This window comes from Rosa chinensis, chromosome 5 (assembly GCF_002994745.2).
Source record: "Rosa chinensis cultivar Old Blush chromosome 5, RchiOBHm-V2, whole genome shotgun sequence".
Taxonomy (NCBI): domain Eukaryota; kingdom Viridiplantae; phylum Streptophyta; class Magnoliopsida; order Rosales; family Rosaceae; genus Rosa; species Rosa chinensis.
In genome coordinates this window covers 51,766,093-51,791,915 of record NC_037092.1, presented here as the reverse complement: position 1 = coordinate 51,791,915, position 25,823 = coordinate 51,766,093, and the positions used below count along the sequence as shown (strand labels likewise).

Genomic DNA, 25,823 nt, shown 5'->3' with positions numbered 1-25,823 from the left:
AAAATTTGCCACACGTGCGGGGGAGTGTTATATACATCCCACATGGGAAAAGTGAGACATTGTCTATGAATTTATAAGGGTTTGGGCCACTCCATCCATTACCAATTGATTTTAGATGTGAACCCCAAATTACTTTATCTTACCTGAAGGGTTTAGAAGTTGTTGTACAGCTTTATAATTCCTTATATATATTAGATTGTGCTAGCGTTAAATTGCATTCTGTGGGGATTGTAACATGCAGTGAGACATTATTGTAGACTCTATTATCTATATATAACAAAAACCGTAAAAGACTACTGCTAACGGCACGAGATATAAAAGCTTTGGAATACTTTCGATATTAGCTTGTTAGAGTTAAGTTGAGACATATTAGTGTAACTTCTGAGTAAAGCCGGCCTTGATATCATCCAATATACTACCCAACTGAGAATAAAGAACCTCTCACATCATTAATTTCTTGAAGTAACTCAATCCCATCTTTAGAAGCGATGTGTTCGATGCATAGATGGTAGGTAATAAACTGTTTACTAAAAGAAAAGGCAGCAATAAACTCTCCCTTATACAATGGTTAGCAGCACTGATGAAAGAACCATCAATACTGAGCTTCAAAAAGTCAGGTACAGGGGGTTCCAACTACTCGCTATATATCTTCACAACAGCCAAAGAAGTACCAAATAACCCTGTCACTTGCTTTGAGCTCTTCATACCTAGCCATAGACAATAAAATAAGAACTCTTCTAGGTTTCTCCACATTAATCCTCAACTTGTAATTTGATTCTTCTTCCAAATGTTCCAAAGAATGACAACTAACTGAGCAAAAAGATTGGAAGATAGAGAATTTAGTTGTTTCAACATCCATTCTATAAAATTAAATATGTGAAATAGGTACTTTTGTAGATCTAGCATTGCCTAACCCTGTAGATCTAGCAATAGTTCTTTGAATCTATTAATGTCTATCTTTTTTGCTGTCTCAAGAATATTACTTGTAGGGTACAAACGCCAACAATTCTTCTACCTAGATAGCCGCGCGGCCTGTAGGTCTGCTTAATTAATTAGCTAGCTATATGGGTTCACATTCATCGACCTATGAATGTAAATACGAGATCTCCTAGTTCAAACCCAAGCTTTATATACTATATATGGTATTATATAGACACACACACACAACGTATCACACGCACGCAAACATATATACAACTCCAAGCTAGAATTAACAAAAATGGAGTTTGGCGAAGAAGGATTACTACAAGAGCCGGTGAGCCCTGGTGGTCAGTTCATCAACAGCTCTGTCTTATCTCTTGCAATTCTTGCCGTTTTGGAATCACAAGTTCCAATCGACGATTCTCAAACATTTTTTCTTCTGAAAAATGTCTTCCTACCGATCAATCCACGCTTCTCTTCCATCATGGTACTCTCTCTCTCTCTGGACTTAGCTAAAGAACTAAGTATTTCCCTAAATTTTTTGCATATGACGTTAATTACTTACTAAATAAAAATGATTGTTGGCCTCAAATGAGGCCTAAAATTTGTGGCATCAATCTGATGTGGCATATGCCATGTCAAGAATGCGTATCACCTATTTATCACGTCATGCCATTTTGAAAAGACTATTTTATCTATCCAAAATCTGATGGCTCTAAATTATATTACTTTTTTTTTCTTCTTCTTTTCATTGCACTCATGCTTAAATAAAAACAACAAATCGTGTCTCTTCAATCAAGAAAAGAAAAAAAAAATTCTTCAGTGTCTTTACAATATATTGTTTAAAGTAAGAACCAAAAAAAATTCTTCTCATGCTTAGATTACAATTGATTGTTGCAGAACAACAGATCATGTTGAATCCCAGTTCTCAAAAATTGTTCAACGTGCAAATAAAAAAGCAAAGCAATACACATAATTTTCATTTAATTTTTGCCCTAATTTAGGTGTAATGAATAACATCAACGGTTCAAATTAAGGAATATAATCTTACAAATACATGTTGTCCCCAACTGGTGAGAATGAGCAAGTTCATATAATGGAGCAAGGTCGGCCCTGTGTTTGTTGTTCTTTTCTCTTTCTGTACCTAGGGTTTAACTTATGATTTGAGTTTATTATTATTTTTTCTTTTTATTTTGTTTTTTTTAGATTATAGATAATAATCAATGACTTCTCTTATCACACAATATTTTCTTTTGGCCACCTGATTAAATATATTAATATGCTATTTGGAAAAAAAAAATTACACGAAAGAACTTAACCCAATGAGTGAAGAACAATATAAGTGAAAAAATGTGCAGGCCTTATCCCATAAATTAATACATAATCAACGATTTCCATCATAATATTTTCTTTATGTCACCTAATTAAATGAAGTAGGTTATTGATCTGCCCCATACAATATAAGCAAATATAAAATGGTAAAATTATTGTTGCATGATTATTGTCACGCCCCGAATTTTGAATAGTTAAATTCAAATCCGAAACGCGATAACTTAACAAGCACAAGAAAAACACATAGAAAATTTTTCATTTAAATTAAGCAATTAAACAAACTGAGCTCACAATTTCAATACCGACTCGTTCTTTAGAGTCACATATTACATTACAGATAATTTACAAATTAAACTGAATGACAATTCAATAAGTAAACACACCCCCACAACTCACTACACAGCGAAAGACTTAAAACTAAGATTACCCTTAGACGTCCACGCTACCGAATGTACCTCTCAGCATCGACGATGATTAATCGATATTCTAACCTGCACAATAACCCTACACCATAGAATAGTGCACCGGGTTGAACAAAACAATCCCGGTAAGCTTTTTAAGCCCGTATGAGTAAACTCAAATAAAGTGACTCACGTCACGCATGCTTATAATTTCTCAACACGTGAGAAGATTAAAGAAACAATATTTAATTCCACAAAATACATACTTTCACCATCCTAGTCTAACAAAACAACATACAATTATCACAACAAAAACGTCAAGTTCAAATTAAACAATAACATGCTCAATACTTTTCAATCCAACTAAAAACCCACATGCTCCGTCGTCTCTCAATTCATTTTCCAATCACTATAGATCACAACCCACAACTGTATCCACAATAAGAATTAAGCAAAATCAGTAATCCCTGCATAGAAACTTAGTTCAGGAGATCACATTAAAACAAACAATACAAAAGGCAGTAATCCCTGCTTATAACTTAGTTCAGGAGATTACATTAAAATTGACAGAACCCGCCCCGGATTTCACCCTGAAATCCGAAGAGGCCCTGCGGGGCCCACCTTAGAAGAAATTCTACCAAAAATTTGATAGAACTTCCCCTAAAAATGGACAACCCAAAACCTGTAGAAAAACAATTACACTTCTAAATCATCCATCCTTATTCTCCTGGAGCCACCCTGCTCCCTATATCACAACATCTCACATCTCTCATTTCATAAACCATTCTGAATTTAAGAATATTAATCTCATAGGTTATCAGAGCAATCTAATGTACAAGCGAACAAGAGAATAGAAAGCAAGATAAATGACTGATGCTTTTATAATGCGGAAGCTATGACAGCTATGCCTCAACCCCAAGTACGCTCGACCTCAAGCTAAACTGGCCTGCAAACTGGGCATTTAAAACCGAAGGGCCCAGGGGAAAACATTTAAAATCCATTAGAGTGAGTGGACGAAAAATAAGTACTTTCAAATGTATAAGTAAAACTTAATGCTTTCCCAAGTTATTCTCTAAAATCTCGCATGCAGTAACAATCTTGAAAACATTCTTAATCATCCTCTTTACTGAAATCTCAAACACGTAACAAGAACATCTTGAAACCTCTTAAAATCTCATCCTCAATCCTTATAAAAACATCCTTTTCATGAGGCTCGTTTGATGACTAGAAAGGACTGCTGTCTAGTCATCTCATGCCATCTAGGAGGGACTGCCACCCAGATGACGCATCGGAAGGGACTGCCAACCGAAATAGGAGGCGGTGGATAGAAGGGACTGCCAACTAGCCACAAGTAGTAGACGGGACTGCCGACTAACCACAGGTAGTAGACGGGACTGCCGACTAACTACCTCATGTCATCTGGAAGGGACTGCCAACCAGGTGACGCATCGGATGGGACTGCCAACCGAGCTGTAGTCTGGAAGGGACTGCCAACCAGACTATTACCTAGAAGGGACTGCCAACTAGGTAAGATACGCATGCGCCAAAACTGGCCTCCTTAATAAACTGAATAGCCTCCTCAAGAAACTGAAAATAACCTCTTTCAATCACTTGCTTTCGGAAAGAAACTCGATATTACCTCAATAAATCAATAATAATTCACCGAAAGCATAACTCAGTAATAACTCGCTAACTCAAACCTCGATATCTCAATAAATCCTCGAAAGCATAATCACATACTCTATAATTCAATAATTGCTTTCGGAAAGAAAGCTCCATCTAACCCAAGTCTGATAAGTGCGGAATTCAAAACCCAATAAATCTCGATAAATCAATCATGCTCAAATATTTGCTAAATTCCTCGCACTCGTATATCTTCATAAAAACTGATATTCGAAAACAATAATTCTCATAATATTTTTCTGAATCAGTCACTTCCCGAAAATCATTTCCCAACTCAATAACTCATGAATGACTATCTCAAAAATCTACTAAAAGCCCTCGGGAAGGAATTTCAATACTAATCTCGTAATCCATAAATAAATCTCGATAAACTAAATCTCAAATATTCAAAACATAATTAAATCTCATTTGGAAGAAAATAATAATAATACTGCATGCGGAATTAATTTAAAAACAAATGTCCACTCACAGTACTATTTAGGCGACCACGCTACCGGTTTCCTACGTCGAGCAGTAGCTCGGCACGTCGCCCTGTACACAATTATAATTCGCGAATAACAATCCGGAAATTAAATACAATTCCCACATCAAATCCTCATAAATCAACATTTTCATTTCTTCTCCAATTTAACCCAAACTTCACCATTAGTACCAATTCATTAATTGAAGGTTTCTAGGGCAAAACTGAGAGATATCCGATAGTGGAATTTCTCATAAACCAATAACCAAACTATTGAACTTCGGAAATTCTGATTAATATCCAAACCTCCTCCAATTTCCACCAAACACATATCCATAAATTCATAACAATATGTACTAGTCAATAGACCAAAACAACTCACCAGGATCGGCCGGACGCGCCCTCACGCGCCACCACAGGCAGCTGTGCCTGGCCCACGCGCCGCCGGTCAACCACCATATCTGGCTACCAAATTTTACCAGCATCAACAACTCAATATTCTAAGAATCTTTCATAACTGTGGCCAAGTCAGAAAATACCTCTAAGTGGCCGAACAATTAAGCAAACCGAAGTAGAGTAAAATTTTCTAATTATGCTTTCTTCCTCCACGCTGAAAATCGCTTCAAGATATTTGGGGAGCTTCAAGTACGCCTCAAGACGCTTCTAAAAAGCCTGTCTTTGTCGCCGGAGGTGGCCGGAATTCGGGTCAACGGTCACCTGCTACAGTAAACTTCAAGGACCCGATACGTCGTTTTCCGGCCAAGCTGCCGTGAGCCACCACCGTAGGGGCCAAGAGGAGGTCAAGACGAGTCCGTAGCCACCGATTTGACGCTTTTTGGTGGTCGGAAAGAGAAAGCAACCGGAGTTGCAGAGGAGAGAGAGAAAATGCGCAGAGGAGAAAGAGAGAGCGTGCGGGAGGAGAGAGAAGGAGAAAAGAAAGTTACCTGGCCCAACAGTAAAAATTTCAAATATATACTACTTACTGTGAACAGTAACTTTCACATTTTCGCGTATAACTTTCGCATATGAGCTCCGATTTTTACGTACCACATATGCACGCGCTCGGTTTAACATCCACTACAACTTTCATGAAAGAAATTTTCTCAAATTTTGACCCGAACAAAAAGTCAACTTTTAGGGCCCCCTAAAATGTCGAAACGGAGCCAAAAAGTAAATGTAAATGTCGTTTACCCATCGAAAGACTTGTAAACTAGTAAATTCGGGTTCGGGACGTCACAATCTCCCCACCTTATAAAAATTTCGTCCTCGAAATTCCATACTGTTGAAGTAGAGATGGGTGCACACGCCAATCCATAGTAAACAGTCACGAAGATGAATAACACATCAATCGTACGGCCGTGACGATGATAAGGCACAGGAAAGATGTGCAAGTCTGCTCAAATCATGTAGACATTACCTTTCAAACTGATCCAAAACTTGACCAATTAGAACATGGAGATCAACCCTTATAAGAAACAATTCTCTAGCTGAAATCTAGTCAATTATTGCGATCTGAATAATTCCCACAGCGTTCTTACTAAATTCTGTGTCTTAGTAGGTAGATTTACTTCCACTCATTACTGACAGTCCTTAACAACTAAGGGAGAACATCGTCAAAGCATTATGTTTAAAGCAACCTTGAAATTGCATAACGAAAATCAAATCTTCTTTGGATTAAGTTTTCCCTTTGCAATCTTAAGTCAACGACTGGAGTAGCTGATAATCTCGACAATCTCGATTACACAAGCAACCAAAAACATATACTTAGAACCCCAAATGTATCAATGTTCCAAGTTGGATACCCTTGTCTTACCTAACTATGTAATAGTACATACTCACAAGTACACAACTTCGACGTCAAGAAGTTTAGGTCAAATAATAGTTCAGATGACTCATGGTATCAATATCACAAACTATTCAGTTTGAATAGTAGCATTCATACTCTTTTTCATACAACTCGTACAGTGAAGATCCACTTTGTTCACCAACAACATGATGATAATACATTTACCCACACTTAATACAATTTCAATTCGTACATGGGTTTATGGAAAGTCCAACAGTTAATAAAACACCACAAGATGCTCACTGATAACCCACATGTCTGAAACAACCAATTTCCTTAGCAACCACAAAACCGCACTTGCTTTTTGTCTGTTTGTGCTTAAATTTCTGATCGAATGTCGTGCACGTAGAGATCCCATAGTCGTCAAGCATATCAAAGAGTAGCCTCGAACCAACCTATAAGTTCTTAATCATGCATGTTATGGGGCCACTACACTTTCATTGCGCTACTTTGATACCTGACTAAAACATTGATCAAAGCCTTGAGATGACATCTAAGTTAACTAGAGAAACTTCTTTGATATATACCCTGCTGGCCATAAGGCGACACATTTCACACACCTGTTTATGTTCAAAATTTATGTACCAGACTGCTAGCAAGATACCATTCTTTCTTCTCTACGTTACCACACCATAATATTCCAATAATCAATGTCAAACTTGCAAGTACTTGAGTATAGCGAACTCTCCTGGCATGGCTCAAAGCCGGTATCCCCAAGTGACACTGTCATCGCTAAACTGAGGATAAAGTAGTTGAAGATCCACCCTCTAACAACACTTATTCAATAATATTCCAGCTACAACAACAATTTCAAAAACTAATCTGCGCTAACTAAGATTGCACCAAAATTTCTCAAACCTCATCTCGCTAAGCATAAATCCAACAACATAACTCAAGCATAGTCACTCAACAATTTAGTACTTCAAGTGTCAGTTGAAACCCTTGATAAAACCCAAGTCCAAACAAACAATTTCCAAACTCAACTCCAACATTTTGCCAAGTCATCGTACCTATAAACCCGTGATGGTGACCGAATATCAATCGTACCAACAACTTTCTATACTTCTCCAATCAAGGGCCACCATACAGTAGAAAGATCGATCAAAGTGAAAACTAAATTTCAAACTGTTTAACCCATTACCACCAATAATGGTACCAAGGTAGTAAAACTCATTTAATTCCTCCAAGGCAATCTGTTAATGTACGTATTCAACTCAAGCAACAACCAATTTTCCTAGATGATAAAACACCGTTCACAGAGTCTTTCCTCGAACAACAACCTTGATGCAAAACAGACACCCGTCCAACATCTCATTTCACACAAAGCGGTACCTGGATATGAAATTAATCCAACCACCAGGCGATCCAATTCCTTCATTTAATCGCCATCGACATACGCCACTGTACAGACATACCGCATTACGTTTGACCCACATATAATAAGAATTCTGGTCAAACCTTAATCTGAAATATTTCCGGAGCCAACTGAGAAACTTATTTCCTCAAAGTTATTCCACTAACCACTCTTACAAAATCACAATCCAACTGTCTAACAAAAGCTTCACCAAGAATCTATCACAATTAATCTTCAAGGCTCCACAATTTATAACTCGAATCATACTCTGTATCACAAGTAATTCCACTTGCACCATTATGAATACCCAACGAGATCACTACCACTATTCTCCAATTTTTAGGTACAACCATTTCAACCAAAACGGATAACCAATTGAGTACACGCATAGGCACAATCTCATATACAAAAGTTGTTTCTAATCTTCTCAATTAAATACTGGCAAAGATCATAACTCGACTGTAAAGCTCTATGCGTCCAACTAAATACTCAAGTTTCAAACATAAAACTATATCAAACTTAAATTCTGTCTATCTCCTTACTCAATACGATCCACAACTTCAAAAGGATCAATTATAAGTCAATGTATCAAAAATCAATTTCTTCCAATCCGAACAAAACAAAATCCAAATATCATGGTTAGGTCAAAGAGCCAAGATAACCAGTCATGATTTCCAAGTAATCTCCAACAACTATCAATGATATCACAAATGTCACATACATGCCATATCACATCACGTAACACATCTCCTGAAACTTGGTTCAACGTCAGAACCACTAATATTACTAGTTCCATTTCCATCAACAATTCTGATTATAAAGCAATTTATAGCAAACTGAGACAACCCAAATCTATGCCCACTCAACTCTAACAATCAAACACGAAATCGAACTCCAGTCTTGCACCTTAAACCTTACCCCAACAAACTTGTTGGCATCGAGGGAGAGATAACCACCACATTCCCTCGGATCGCATTTCGTAGCATAACTCAACCCTGTAAGGTAATCTAACATCACCATCACCATGAAAAGGTGCAAGACACTTAAACAATCTGATATGCAGACAGATCCCTATGAGGTCGGCGTATAAGAGGCATAGCACCTGAAGGAAAATCAACTAACCACGTACCTTACATACTTGATGAATACTTCAGCACCGAAGAGTAAACGATGGGGAACCGCTGCAGTCGGGCCATCACTCGAGAGGTACTGAGTAACATCAAGCATATAAGGTAACTAGATCGAAACAAGTCTACAGAATCTTACAAACTAGTGCTCTGATACCAACTGACAGGACCCGCCCCGGATTTCACCCTGAAATCCGAAGAGGCCCTGCGGGGCCCACCTTAGAAGAAATTCTACCAAAAATTTGATAGAACTTCCCCTAAAAATGGACAACCCAAAACCTGTAGAAAAACAATTACACTTCTAAATCATCCATCCTTATTCTCCTGGAGCCACCCTGCTCCCTATATCACAACATCTCACATCTCTCATTTCATAAACCATTCTGAATTTAAGAATATTAATCTCATAGGTTATCAGAGCAATCTAATGTACAAGCGAACAAGAGAATAGAAAGCAAGATAAATGACTGATGCTTTTATAATGCGGAAGCTATGACAGCTATGCCTCAACCCCAAGTACGCTCGACCTCAAGCTAAACTGGCCTGCAAACTGGGCATTTAAAACCGAAGGGCCCAGGGGAAAACATTTAAAATCCATTAGAGTGAGTGGACGAAAAATAAGTACTTTCAAATGTATAAGTAAAACTTAATGCTTTCCCAAGTTATTCTCTAAAATCTCGCATGCAGTAACAATCTTGAAAACATTCTTAATCATCCTCTTTACTGAAATCTCAAACACGTAACAAGAACATCTTGAAACCTCTTAAAATCTCATCCTCAATCCTTATAAAAACATCCTTTTCATGAGGCTCGTTTGATGACTAGAAAGGACTGCTGTCTAGTCATCTCATGCCATCTAGGAGGGACTGCCACCCAGATGACGCATCGGAAGGGACTGCCAACCGAAATAGGAGGCGGTGGATAGAAGGGACTGCCAACTAGCCACAAGTAGTAGACGGGACTGCCGACTAACCATAGGTAGTAGACGGGACTGCCGACTAACTACCTCATGTCATCTGGAAGGGACTGCCAACCAGGTGACGCATCGGATGGGACTGCCAACCGAGCTGTAGTCTGGAAGGGACTGCCAACCAGACTATTACCTAGAAGGGACTGCCAACTAGGTAAGATACGCATGCGCCAAAACTGGCCTCCTTAATAAACTGAATAGCCTCCTCAAGAAACTGAAAATAACCTCTTTCAATCACTTGCTTTCGGAAAGAAACTCGATATTACCTCAATAAATCAATAATAATTCACCGAAAGCATAACTCAGTAATAACTCGCTAACTCAAACCTCGATATCACAATAAATCCTCGAAAGCATAATCACATACTCTATAATTCAATAATTGCTTTCGGAAAGAAAGCTCCATCTAACCCAAGTCTGATAAGTGCGGAATTCAAAACCCAATAAATCTCGATAAATCAATCATGCTCAAATATTTGCTAAATTCCTCGCACTCGTATATCTTCATAAAAACTGATATTCGAAAACAATAATTCTCATAATATTTTTCTGAATCAGTCACTTCCCGAAAATCATTTCCCAACTCAATAACTCATGAATGACTATCTCAAAAATCTACTAAAAGCCCTCGGGAAGGAATTTCAATACTAATCTCGTAATCCATAAATAAATCTCGATAAACTAAATCTCAAATATTCAAAACATAATTAAATCTCATTTGGAAGAAAATAATAATAATACTGCATGCGGAATTAATTTAAAAACAAATGTCCACTCACAGTACTATTTAGGCGACCACGCTACCGGTTTCCTACGTCGAGCAGTAGCTCGGCACGTCGCCCTGTACACAATTATAATTCGCGAATAACAATCCGGAAATTAAATACAATTCCCACATCAAATCCTCATAAATCAACATTTTCATTTCTTCTCCAATTTAACCCAAACTTCACCATTAGTACCAATTCATTAATTGAAGGTTTCTAGGGCAAAACTGAGAGATATCCGATAGTGGAATTTCTCATAAACCAATAACCAAACTATTGAACTTCGGAAATTCTGATTAATATCCAAACCTCCTCCAATTTCCACCAAACACATATCCATAAATTCATAACAATATGTACTAGTCAATAGACCAAAACAACTCACCAGGATCGGCCGGACGTGCCCTCACGCGCCACCACAGGCAGCTGTGCCTGGCCCACGCGCCGCCGGTCAACCACCATATCTGGCTACCAAATTTTACCAGCATCAACAACTCAATATTCTAAGAATCTTTCATAACTGTGGCCAAGTCAGAAAATACCTCTAAGTGGCCAAACAATTAAGCAAACCGAAGTAGAGTAAAATTTTCTAATTATGCTTTCTTCCTCCACGCTGAAAATCGCTTCAAGATATTTGGGGAGCTTCAAGTACGCCTCAAGACGCTTCTAAAAAGCCTGTCTTTGTCGCCGGAGGTGGCCGGAATTCGGGTCAACGGTCACCTGCTACAGTAAACTTCAAGGACCCGATACGTCGTTTTCCGGCCAAGCTGCCGTGAGCCACCACCGTAGGGGCCAAGAGGAGGTCAAGACGAGTCCGTAGCCACCGATTTGACGCTTTTTGGTGGTCGGAAAGAGAAAGCAACCGGAGTTGCAGAGGAGAGAGAGAAAATGCGCAGAGGAGAAAGAGAGAGCGTGCGGGAGGAGAGAGAAGGAGAAAAGAAAGTTACCTGGCCCAACAGTAAAAATTTCAAATATATACTACTTACTGTGAACAGTAACTTTCACATTTTCGCGTATAACTTTCGCATATGAGCTCCGATTTTTACGTACCACATATGCACGCGCTCGGTTTAACATCCACTACAACTTTCATGAAGGAAATTTTCTCAAATTTTGACCCGAACAAAAAGTCAACTTTTAGGGCCCCCTAAAATGTCGAAACGGAGCCAAAAAGTAAATGTAAATGTCGTTTACCCATCGAAAGACTTGTAAACTAGTAAATTCGGGTTCGGGACGTCACAAAAATAAACAATACAAAAGTCAGTAATCCCTGCATATAACTTAGTTCAGGAGATTACTTAAAATTCAACAACTAGAAAGAAAAGGAAAATAAATGAAGAAGTCAAACAACTCACACTAAAGTCAATAATCACCCATAAACTCCAAATTAAAGTCGATAGTCGATGATCACCCATCAACTCCCAATAAACACCAGATCCGAAGATCAGAAAACTGTCACCACTGTGACACCAGATCCGAAGATCAGAAACTGTCACCACCGTGACACCAGATCCGAAGATTAGAAACTGTCAGCACCGTGACACCAGATCCAAAGATCAGAAAACACTTAAAACAAATCCCCCATGACTCAAATACCTTCCTCAAGGAAAACACACTTTTACACAATAATTAACACATCATGATAATTGTATGCTCATAATAACAATTCAATCAACTCTCAATCATTACTTCACCAATGTCACACCATCCAATATATATATATTCCACGTAAATATATATATATATATATACATAGTCATTCACGCAGGGATGACCACTAATACCAACTATAGTTCATAAATTATACTTCTCAAAAATCATTTTATAGCAAAACATTGTTTTAACTTACCCATGAACCGTTGTCGATCAAGTTCATATATTTTAAAACAAATAATTTGTTTCGAAAATGATTTAACAATTAAACATGTAATTCTGAGTAATAAATAAATCCGTTCGTCAATGAACCACGTGAGATTTATTCACCTCAATCCAGCTGCGTCTTCAATACAGCCCAAAATCACAATCACAACCGTCCGCCCAACCAAGACCGTCAGTCACCTAATCAAAATACGATCCTAACTTAGCAATTGATTCATAACACACTTAAACAATAATCCAACGGTCAGATTCTCACGGATTGCCCTTGGGATCATCCTATCAAAATTATTCGAAGATCCAACGGTCAGATCTTCTCGGATTGCAAACCGAAGATAATGCGTAAAATAGAAACCCTAGCATGCATCAACTTTCTCCAAAATAACCTTATAATATATCAAAACGATCGTATGGATGCGTAGATGCATAACTGAAAACAGGACCCAAAAATATGGTCTGACGCGCCGCCACACGCCCCCACAAGCGACGGGTCAGCAGGCGGTCAACAGCGGCGGTCAACGCCGAGTCAACCACCTCCTATGCAAAAGTTGTCAACTACAAATGTGTTCAAAATGAAGAGATGAGCCACTTTCATACCTGGAGCTAAGTGAGATTCGGTCTAGATAGTCCTAGATCAAGCTTGGAAGTTGGATCAATCTCGGTCGTCTGATCACGTTTCCAGATTCAACCAGAGCCGTCGAAATCTTCAAACCTTGATCTACCATTCTACACTCAAAATCGTGGTACAAGGAGGACATGAGGATGATCAGGAGGAGGAGGACAACCCAAAACCGAGAGAGATCGACCAAGGAGTCGTCGAAATCTGGGAAATCCAACCGGGTCTGTCGCCGTCACTGTTCACCTCTCTGATCTCCTTCTGGGGTGCTCCACCGGTGAAACCAACACCAAGGTCGACGACGGAAGCTGAGGAGAGTCGGTTCAGGCCGGGTCCTCGGTCGTCGGCCGCCGGGAAGGCTGGTTTCCAGCAGGGTCGGGTCGAGCGCGACCCGTCGGTCTGAGGAGAGAGAACGGAGAGAATTTGGGGAGGACAATGGGATTTTCAGAACTTTTGGGATTTATGAAAAAATCCGGAATTTTCTTATATTTATAGAAATTTCCCCAAATTTCAATCGCTCATAACTTTCTCATACGAACTCCGATTCTTGCGTTCCACATGTCTACGAACTCGTATCAACGCGCTCTACGACTTTCGTGAAGGAAGTTAAGAGAAACCCCACGTATAAAAAGTCAACCTTTGCGCCCCCCCTAAAGTCATACTTTCCGAATAGAAATTCGTCCGAAACACTTCCGCTCCACCCTCGAATCACGAACTCGTACAAACGAACACTTTATTAATTCCAGTAAGCATTTAGGAATTAATAACAAATTTCTGGGGTCTTACAATTATAATGTGGTATGATGTATCATGTGAAATTGAATATAAAATTTGTATTTACTTACATGACATGACACCTAATATTGAGAGCATGAAGTCTGGCCTGCTCCTATCAATGCCCTTTGAAAATAATAATAATAATGCATGCAGGTTGAAGGTGCAGATAAAAAAATAAGCAGTGGAAGAAGGTTACAGTGAAGCTGGAAGACCACGTCCATGTCCCCATTTTCCCCTCTGGAATGTCATCACCTGCATCATACGATATTTTCTTTGATGAGTATATAACGAAGATAGCATCAGAAACATTCCCACAAAGCAGGCCATTATGGGAACTTCATCTTTTCAAGTACCCAACAAGTCATGCAGCTGGACACATGATATTCAAGATCCACCATGCCCTTGGCGATGGCTACTCTCTCATGGGCGCTCTTCTCTCTTGCCTCCAGAATGCTCACAATCCTTCCATTCCTCTGACATTTCCGACATTAAAGAGTGCAAAAAATGAAACTAGTAGTCGATCTCGTGCGTTTGAGTTTATGCCGAAGATACTTTCTTCCGTTTTCAACGGTGCATGGGATTTCAGTTGGAGCATTTTGAAGGGCACTTGGGTTGAAGATGATCGAACACCAATAAGGTCCGGTGTTGAAGGAGTTGAGTTTCGACCTGTGTCGGTGTCAACCTTGATGCTGCCTATTGAGGAAATTAAACTTATCAAGAACAAGCTTGGAGTGGTAAGTTTGTTTGATTTTACTTACGTACCCAAATAACTAAGTAGCTATATATGTACATCTTTTTGTTAATTTTTTGTCGCAGCAGTGTTGATTTGCTATCGATGTATTCCATTAGGGTAACTGGGAATGACAAGAGGACCAAAAAGGCTAACATTCTTTCTAATTTATGTACATGTAAATTATTGTTAGTGTAACACGTTTTAATTAACATAGGTACAATTGGTTGCATGCAGACGATAAATGATGTGATTACAGGAACAATCTTTATGGGCATCCGAATGTACATTCAAGAGATGAATAGTGAAAAATCAAGTAGGCAAAATTGCACAGCACTGGTGTTGCTGAATACTAGACTAGTTGCGGGTTACAAGTCAGTGCAGGAGATGTTGATCGAAACAAATAAGTCTTGGGGAAACCGATTTGTGTTCTTGCAAGTCTCGGTGCCCAAGTCGAGTGAAGTTTCAAAGCCACTGGATTTTGTGTGGGAAGCACGTAATATAATCCAGAGACAGAGAAAATCTTCAGCTTGGTATCTCACCACTAGGCTCTGGGACATTTTGAAGAAATTTAGAGGCGCTGAGGTAACTAATTATCAATAAAATAATTATTAATTCTTACCGCTTTATTAATTCCTCCACGTTCCATTCAGTAAGCACGGGCCATTATTCCTAACATCAATCAATTTCTGCCAAACAGCCAAGCATGCATGGCCATTATTCCTAACATCAAGTAATAAAAGAGTTCGACTCCTACAAGTTCCAATTAACCTTAGGGGACTTTATAATTAAAAGCCTTCTGCTCTTAACGTTTTTTTTTTCTCTCTACTTCCCGTGTTGACTGGTTGTTGCATTGCAATTGATATAAATGGTGACGATGGTTGGTTAAATAAAGTTTACTTGATCGTTAAAAAAAAAAAAAAAAAATTAGAGAGAGCCTCATTTCACTATATATATTTTGGAGTCAGATAGCTCATGTTTAAAATAAAGAGTCACTTAGGAATCAGATGCAATTGCTAAGATGAATAAAAAGGTAATCATACTATCTAAAATAGCTAAAAATGTAAAATAGAGAGTATTCTAAAGATGATCTTAGATCATCTCCAACAGCAATAGCTATTTTATTAGGGGTGCGGCTATTGACACCCTATTATTTTCTTTGTTCACCCTATTTGCTCATTATACCATATATTTTAATTTCAATATTAAAATTACTTATCTAACACATTTATTTTTCTAGAAATATCCGTATATGACATGTCTAATTGAAAATAAATTTTGTTAATGAAAATCACTCATTTAATTTGTACAAATAAAAAACACTTAAAATATATTAAAGTTTCCTAAAAAAAATCATAATCTATTTTTTTTTATTTTCTCTTCATTTTCAAGGTTCGACTACTTCAATCCATGTCAAAATATTAGTAGTTAACAACTGTGAGCAATGAAGAAGAGAATGAATTTTTTTTATGAAGTTTTTTTTGAATCAAGGAGGTCAAATTTTATTTTAAAAAAGGAAGATTACATATGACTTTGATTAGCTGCAACTGTAGCGATCAGAAAAGGTGGGGGTAGAAAAGAAAAAACAATCCTGAGATAGTGAGCTAGCATAAGCATGCAACCCAACAGCAGGAGCTTTCCATCGAACTACCCAATCTCTAGCGTTAAGTCTCACACTTGGTTTGTTGTGAAAATAGAAATCTTGTAGTCTTGAAGTATTCATGTGTAGTACATCCCAAGGCTGGCAACTTTTCTCATTCCAAACCTTGCTATTTCGTTCTTTCCAAATACCCCATAGTAAATACAGTAGCTCTCCCAAATGCATCAAAGACAAATTTTGAACAACAATTCTCACTCAACTAGGCAAATCATAGGTCAGTGCATCCGGGCTGAGGCAAATTTGGACCAGCACTCCGTTATTTTGCAACATTTGCTTAGTAAATGGGCAATCTTGACATATATGCAGAGTTGTCTCCACTGCATTTGTACAAAGTACACACACTTGTGTTTCCAACTACACTCTTCGAGAAACTAACCTCTCTCTGGAAGGTAAAATATTGTGGATTACTCTCCATATATGAATATTCTTCGCTGAATTAGGTATGATTACCTTCCAGATCTTCTTCCAGAGATCAACATTAACAGAAAGTTCAAAAGGACTTCGTTTGTTGAAATGAGAAAAAGAAAAAAGGTAAGCAGATTTGACAGTGAATCTCCCATTCCTTTCCGGCCTCCAGACCAACCTATCTTCCACATTTCTTGAACTTAAAGGAATACTCATGATCGCTTCAGCCTTAGTAGCAGTGAAAATCCGATGAATCAAATCTACATCCCATCTTCCAACACATGAAAACAGATTGAATACTCTAGTAACCTCCTCTAAAGCCGTAGCATTCATGGTAGGCCTACCATTATGTAAATTAGGAATCTAACAACCAGACTGTATATTGACATTGTAACCATTCCCAATCTACCACTTTGTTGAAGAAGTTCTCTAGTAGAGAAAATACTTCTTGAAGAGTACGATAGAGAAGGATGTGATTCTACCATCCAAAATGAATAAGTAGGGAAATATCTTGCTTTGTAGATATGAGCAATAAGAGAGCTAGGAGTAGAGATTACCCTCCATGCTTGCTTAGCCAGCATAGCAAAATTAAAATTTGACAAACTTCAAAATCCAAGCCCTCCTTCTTCTTTCGGATTGCATAGCGCGTTCCAAGTTTTCCAATGAATTTTTTTCTTATCATTTGTAGTACCCCACCAAAACCGGGCACACATCTGCTCAAGGTCATCACAAAAAATTTTCGTCAATTGAAAGACACTCATGGCATACGTCGGCAAATTAAGCTTGAGTTACTACACGAATCAAAATATCTTTTCCAGCACCGCTCAACAACTTCCTTTGCCAGCAAAAAAGTTTATTGGCCAGCTTCTCTATAATATACTGGAAGGTGGATGTCTTCTTCCTTCCCACATAAGTGGGTAACCCCAGGAACCTTTCATGAGAATCTACCACTTCCATCCCTAATAGACTCGAAACCTCATCTTGCATAACAATTGAAACATTTTTACTAAACACAATTGAACTCTTCTCGAAATTAATAAGTTGGCTAGAAACTCGCCCATATATTTTGAGAACATCCTACCTGATAACAATCTTTCAAAGTAGCTTATGCATATAACATACTATCATCCCCAAATAACAAATGGTTCATAGTAGGAGCATCAGCACATACCTCAATACCTTGGAGAAGACCCAAATCCTACTTCTGTCTAAGTAGCGCCAAGAAACCTTCAGTGCCAAGTAAGAAAAGATAAGGGGATAATGGATCCCCCTGCCTTAATCCTCCCTCTATTGGGGATCACATAACACCGGGGTTTTCCTCGGACCAGAAAAGAATATCTAACTGAACTAATATACTGCATTACCATCTCAATCCAAGAATGTGCAAAGCCAAATCGGTCCAGAACCTTCCTGAGAAAAGACCACTCCATCCGGTCATAAGCCTTGCTTAAGTCAAGATTCAACGCCATATAGCAGTCACATCCCCCTCTCTTGTTATGAACACAATTACAATCTCATTGGCTACCAGGATGTTTTTCGTAATCAATCTCCTGGATACAAACGCACTTTGATATGAAGTGATTAACAAAGGGAGAATCCCCTTCAACCTGTTTGCAATAACTTTTGAACTAATCTTGTATATCACATTGCAAAGAGCAATTTATCTCAAATTAGACATATGTTCCGGATTACTCACCTTGGGTATCAAACATATATGGGTGAAGTTAATGTGGCGAAAAAGTTGACCTGACTGTAGGAAACCTTGAACTGCCTCTGTTACTTTTCTACCAATTCTGTCCCAATAATGTTGGAAAAAAAAAAGAGGTGGCATTCCACCCGGTCTTGGGGACTTGGTTGGATACATTTGGAATAGAGCATCCCTTACTTCATCATAAGTATAAGCTGAACAAAGCTGCTCATTCATACCCTGTGTGACACAGGGCTGTATTGCCTTAGGCGTGGCCTCCACGGCTTCCAAATCAATGTTTGAATCTCGAAACGTCTTGGAGAAATAATTTGTAGCAACCTTCTCCACACCATCATCATCGTGGCACCACTTGCCTTGGTCATCATACAAACCTTGTATCATGATTTTTCTCCTTCGTTTTGAAGCTTTCCAGTGAAAAAAATTGGTATTCATGTCACCCTCCTTCAACCAAGCAACCTTTGATCTTTGTCTCCAAAAGGCTTCCTCCTACAGCAGGTGCATTTGTAAACATCCCATAAGATCTTTCTTTTCATCTTGAGCCCCTGATGAGTTTGGTGCCCCAACCAATTCCTCCAGTCTTTCCCAAATCCCTAGCATCTATTATTGACGTGATTTGAAAGTCTGCCTCTGCCATACATCAAGCTTCATTCGAGTATGTTTAATCTTCTTGACCACACTAAACATAGGACTTCCATCCACATCAGCAACCCAGGCATTCTTCACAACTTCATCATAGTCCCTGTGTTGGAGCCAAAAAGCTTCAAACTTGAAGCGCCTATGTCTTGGACGGTGAGGAAACGACATTAGACTAGCTTGTAGAAGAATACGTACGTGGTCAGAATCACTAGAGAGTAAGTGATGAGCCCCAGCATAGCCAAAAATGTCATACCAACAAGGCGTACAAACTGCCCTATCCAGCCATAACCTTGTGTTTGAGTTCCACCAAGTAAATATCACACCTTGAAAACCTAAATCCAGTAGATCCCCATAGCCCAGCACTTCCTGAAAGCCACGCATCTGTCTCTCCGCTCACAAAGGACCATTTATCTTTTCGCTGTTATTCAGGATTTCATTGAAATCCTCAATAATAACCCAAGGTAGCGTATCCAAGTCGCGCAACTCCCTTAGTAGTTGCCAAGATCGATCTCTTTCTACCGTGCAAGAGTAGTGGTAAAACCCCGTTAATCTCCAACGCAGATCACCCGGCCCTCCCCCAATTTCCAAGTCAATATGATGGGCAGAAGAGGTGCGAACCTGCACGCTGTAATCATCGTTCCAAAACATTGCAAGTCCACCTGACTGCCCTATACTCAACACCTCCTTCGAGTTAGGAAACCGTAGGGCACGATGTAGATCACAAAACCTAGATTGGATGCTAATATTTGTTTCACAAAGGAAAACTATTGGAGGATGGTTTTGAGCAATCAAATCTTTCAATGCTCTCGTTGTCTTGTCATTGCAGATCCTCCGACAATTCTAACAAAGTATGTCCATCACAAAATCGCAAATCGAAACTTGCTTCCCAGAACCCTGGAAAGTAAATCCTAGTAGAGCACTACTGAGACCATATTTTTAAGCTTTCATGAATTTTCACAAAAAAAAAAAAAAAAAAAAAAAAACTAATGGAGTTAACAATAATGATTTTGTGAATAGAATAACGAACAAATGATGAGGAAGGAACAAAAAAAAAAAACAAAGAAAAATAGTAACAAATTCAGATTTAGATGGAGAAGATGAAGATTAATGTTATCCAATGAGAAATTAAGCATCCCATACCTATTTAATTAATTGGTTATGTATTTAGTTTTCCTTGTAGTTTTGAATTTTAGAAAATTAGTGTACTTATTAGTCATTTTGCACTTGGGGTAATATAGTCTTTTAATAATTCAAATGTTAGTAGAGTGAACTAAGAAAATGGTAGGGTGACAATAACACACTAATAATATTTAACCATTTTCTTGATAGTAGTAGGGTTATCTTCTTCCTTAAAAAAATTATCTTCTTCCTAAAATGACCATTTTCACTTTGGTTAAATTTATCTTATGCTAAATCTAAGGAAGAAAAAGTGAAAAGACTGAAGGAATGATGGCCCTTAGATCACCAGATCTAAGGGTGGAGAGTGTATGGACATTTTTGGTCGGTGAGAATGTGAAAAATCTAGTTTGAGGGGGTTATTAAGGTGTAGGGATATCCAAATGGGAGTTGGATGCAATTTGGTGATAAACAGTGGAGATTGGAGCATCAAACTTTTATTTAATGAGGGGGAACTACATGAACCCTTAGATCATATCAAGGGCTAAGATTAGACCTCAATTAATGAATAGGAACCGTTTGGTCCTTGGCACTCCTGTGATTGGTCAAAAATTATTCTTTGATGATAAGATGCACATGTGTGATATGATCATTAAATTATGAATAAAAGTGAGAAAATATGTAATGGAAAGGGAGACCACTTTGGTTTGAACGATCTAGACATGTGGTAGCCACCATCAGGTCATTGTGGAGAGTGGTGAATGGCCAGAATCCGAGGAACTTCCCTACTTTGTCTTTTTGTGTTGTAGCTTCTCATTTTCCTTCATTTCTTGTCACTTTTTGTGCTAGTCCTCTAGCTATCACCTCGGGGATTTGCACTCCATTGTGTAATCACCTGTGCTCTTGGTTGAGCAATTTTGACTTTTGGGTCAACTAGTTGACTTTTCGTTGTTTTCCCTCAAACTCCTGATTTTGTCCAAAATACACCATTTTCACCTCGTTTTGCTCCTTTGATTTTGTAACCTATAATATACATAAATGTGGCTTAATAATGCATATTAGCATTGAGATTAACATTTTCAAGTGATTAGGGGTGTAAATAGGCACTTAAATTCGTGTGAATGAATGGTATTCTCAAAAATAGAGAGAAGGTGTTATATTTTGTTGTTAGATGACATGAAAAGAAGATGATAAGTTGAGTGGGATGGTGTAGACATCTGGTATGTATATTTTGACATAGAACAAAAACTATATGGTATGATGACCATTTTGTTTAATTATTGAAAGAATCGAGAACTGAATAAATTTTTCACCATACTTCAAGCTTTTGACACAATGTAATTCTAATTTATTGATGTTGGTTTTGTAGGCAGTATCTAAATATATCTATCGTACACTGAAAAACACAAGCATAGTAATCACAAATATGATTGGGCCATTGGAACAAATGAGTCTCGCCAATCACCCCATTGAAGGAATTTACTTCACAGTGACTGGTGCACCTCAGGTATATATAGATCTATACTTTTAAAATAATTATTCAATTATTTTATTTCCGAATTTTTTTTTTTTTAAAGGAATTTGGAACCCAGCCTACCTTGGAGGCTCAACCCCACGCCCAGTTCCATTTATTATATTAATAGTAGTACTTTGTGTTTGGGGGGGGGGGGGGGCAAAAAGCCTGAACTCCGGGCTACATTAGAATAATTACAATAATCCTCATAGAGAACATCTTGAATAATAGCAGAAGTCTCCTCTAACCAAACATCATCAAGTGCAAACAAGCTAGCAAGGAAATGATATATGTTTGCCAATTAATGTGCAAATTGATCATATCATATTAATGATAGAATCACCTTAGATTGTTTCAATGACTTTCACAAGTTTTCAGCAACACCTAGCTAGCAACATATCAAAGTTTCCCACAACATTTAGAACATAAGTGAACACAACTCAATTAAGTATATTTTTTGCAAGTAAACTTGAATCATAGTTCATGAAAAACAAATACCCCATTAAAATAGGATGATGCATCTCATGTTCCCTATTCTTATTTCTGCTCATCCATAGGGGCTTGAAAAACTCGTATAAGATTGATATATATTTAATCCATACTAGGAAAGAGACGAGGCCAAAAATATAAAATTAAGATAAATGATGAAATATATATATATATATATATATCTTTTATTAAAACACCAATCTTTAGGGATGATAATTTTGAAAGCCCAAAAAAAATTCCTTTAAACACTGAAATGCCTAAACAATAAAATTGTTTAGAAGGCCAAAACAGTAAATGCATAACAACGTCTAAAAAAAAAAAATGCATGACAACAAAACTGAAGGGGGTTTTATTTTTACTTTAATTTGTTCAAAGAAGAATAAATTAGATCATGAAACTGGGAAGAAGCACAAGTTATTTTCAGGGATTTTGGCTGAAACAATTAAGCTAAGTGCCCACAATCCCATAATATTAGATACTCTGACTTCAGCTTTTATGTTTTAGTATGCTTTGCGATTAGGAATTTTGTTTTATATTGACCTAGCTATGCTAGGGTTTGGGAAACGGTGTCCCCTTGTCGTCCTTGTACCTACTCCATCTCATGGAGCCTCTCACGGGCTTCGACCTGTTCCTTCTTCTTTTTGTCACGTCCCAAAGTGGGGCTGTGATGGTGTGCTTGGCGGTGGCGGCCATTTACAAATTCAAGGAAGTTTGTCAAAGGAGATTTCATCCAAGGACTGGGCTTCGACAACTTCCTTCAGTGGTGTTTTTTTTTTTTTTTTGTTTTTTTTTTTTTGTTTCCTACGGACATCATGTGGATTCCAAAGGCAGGACAATGGAGCGCGTATGTTGCTCCGGTCATTGGACTCGATTGGACGGTAGCGCATTGGGGAGAGTGTTGGGGAATGAGGGCTCCGGGCATCGATTTTGTTTTGGATCCTCATGGTGGTGGTTGTAAGGGTTCGCGGTTTTGTGGTGTTGTTGTTGCCAGCCTGGTGATCCGTTTCCATGGGTTTGTGGTCGGCGGCCTCAGCTCGTCTGCTTTAGGGGTCAGAAGGACCCGAATCTGGGATCCTGGTGGTTTGCAAAGGGATCCAGATCTGAGATCCAGGAGGGAGTTGGGCTTGGGCTGCTTCCCACTATTTTTGTTGGACTGTTGCTCATTTGCTAAAATGGTTTGGGGCTCCTATACGTTATTGGTATTGGATTCGGGACCCAAGTCTTTAGTATCTGTTCGTAAAAGATTGTATGCCAACATGGCCATGTTCTAACACCCTTGGCCGGCTTCGATCTTTAGGTGGAAGAGTGCCCTCATTCCGGCGCCAAGTTGGCTTTTGTCAATTTGTGTGTTGGAATTGCATGGGTAGTCAGACCACCAACTACTCAATTCACTACACGGATGCAATCCGTAGTGTAAAATCAGCGCTGCGTCTCGACGTTGCTGCTCTTGCATTTTTAAGTTTTTATATTTCTTATGTAATTTTCTTTTCACATTGTTTTATTTCCTTATTGATGTCTTTTTCTGACATCGTATCGCTGTAATCTTTATTTTCAATAAATGGTTGACCTCCTTCGATTAAAAAAAACAAAGAATAAATTAAAAAATAAAACAAAGCAACCCCACAGATCTAGTAGCTAGTGACTACTTCTACAATTTTCGCTTCAGCTTTTTAAAGGTAGCTACTGGATTTTATGTTTTCTAAAATCAATAATACAACTTTTGTCAAATTTGGATAAAGAATTGTCCTTATAAAAAGTAGCCCAATTGGAGATTGTTTGGTCCTATGTTTTTAATACAAAGAGGACTCCATCTCTTGAAAAAAAAAAATTTAATCATGCCATTACTGTACAGCTTGAAAAACAAGTTAGCCATAAGCTTAATTCTTAAGTTCTTGACACAATCCAATTTGTATTAAGTTAAACTTTTAGTGTGTGCTAGCCACTTTTAAAATACATCGGCATCAATTATCTCTATTTTAGCTAGTTTTGAATTTATATTATTTTTCTGTCTAAGATTAGATAGTTTAAATATATTTATATATTACATAAAATAACTCAAAAGAAATGTTTTAAATTAACATAAATTATAGAGAGTCTCATCTCGCTCTCTATATTCAGGAGCAAGATAGCTAAAAGTTATAATAGAGAGCCACTAAGGAGTCTGGTGCAGCTGCTAAAATAGGCAAAAAACTAAACATGCTCTCCAAAATAGCTAAGAAGCCAAAATAGAGAGTTTACTAAAGATGCTATAAGAGTTATTTTATTTTAAGAAGAAAAAAATTCTCTCTCTAAAAATTAAGTTAGTTGCTATAGGGAAATTGAGGGCTCTAAACTCTGGAGACTTTAATACATAGTTTTTGGTGTTAGATTAATTAGAGAAAATTGAAAAGAGAAATAAACATGTTTAAGGTTGAACGAGATGTATGTGTGCATCCTAACCCATCTCAAGCTAAACCCACCCGAAGAGTAAGAATATTAGCTAGAGCAACCCATGTCCAGCTGTTGACCACCAAGCCATCGACCATGACAATCCCGCCATATATTCATGGTATAAGCTTTGACAACTACAAATATGTCAGCCATTGCCTCAAGATATGAATTGTCGACCATCGCACGTTAACCTAAACTTCTAGTGGTGTATTCGACCCCTGCGCATTGTGATCCCTCATCGTCACTAGCAACATAAAGCTAACTCTTCACCACTTGCAGTTATAGATTCCAACATTCGACTACTCTGCCTCTACGAAAAGTTGCATATCCCAAAACCAAATCTCTTTGGCATACCTCACCACCAAAATCCATTGCCCTATACAACAATTGATATAGAGTAAAGAGGAATGTCAGAAGAAGGCTGAGATCTACAATAGTTTCAATTAGCTAGTAGCAAAGGAAAAGTATTGACTTCAAAAGACTTGTGGCTTTGTTCTTAAACCCTACAAAGTGACTACTAGGTTATTTTTTTAATATATTTTTTACTTAAATTATAATTTCATTAATTTCTAGCATATTTATACAAATATATGACAAAAACATTTAACTTGTCATTAACGTCACACTACCTATGTACGAAGTCATGGGTTCGAGTCACCCTGGGGGCAGGAGTGAAACCCTTTGATCCTCTTTTAAAAAAAAAAAAAAAAAAACGTCACACTATTTGTCATGCAGTTACACTCCTAACTATCATGTAGTTGTACATGTGATAACTATTTATAGTCGACATATTTATTGTACTGTATAAGCATGGTTGAATAGCACGCAACCAATGACTAGGCCTGGCTAATATTGAAGTCAATCTCCATCGGCCACCTTAGCTAGGTCTAGTTAAACATAACCAATGACTATATCAATACTGAAGAGTATATGATGGGGGTCCATTATAGATGGGCCATCATCGAATAGTACTGATTACACCAAGTATGCACCTTACACTCTAATAC

The 25,823-nt window shown here is 38.0% G+C and overlaps 1 protein-coding gene across 1 annotated transcript; it reads left to right on the top strand.

The window, feature by feature from the left end:
* The first annotated feature begins 1,220 nt into the window (after nt 1-1,220).
* On the top strand, nt 1,221-23,657 carry LOC112168179 (O-acyltransferase WSD1). The gene is made up of 5 exons (XM_040505892.1): nt 1,221-1,408; nt 14,283-14,863; nt 15,097-15,444; nt 21,754-21,891; nt 23,214-23,657. Exons 2-5 carry the CDS (start codon nt 14,372-14,374, stop codon nt 23,655-23,657), a joined length of 1,422 nt encoding a protein of 473 aa, XP_040361826.1. The 5' UTR covers nt 1,221-1,408; nt 14,283-14,371.
* The last annotated feature ends 2,166 nt before the right edge of the window (nt 23,658-25,823 follow it).

Excerpts from the sequence above, each read along its gene's own strand:
- LOC112168179 (XM_040505892.1), top strand. The coding sequence starts at position 14,372 with ATGTCATCACCTGCATCATACGATATTTTCTTTGATGAGTATATAACG. Across the intron at positions 15,445-21,753 it reads AGAAATTTAGAGGCGCTGAG|GCAGTATCTAAATATATCTA; the intron begins GTAACTAATTAT and ends TTGGTTTTGTAG. Across the intron at positions 21,892-23,213 it reads CAGTGACTGGTGCACCTCAG|GCAGGACAATGGAGCGCGTA; the intron begins GTATATATAGAT and ends TGGATTCCAAAG.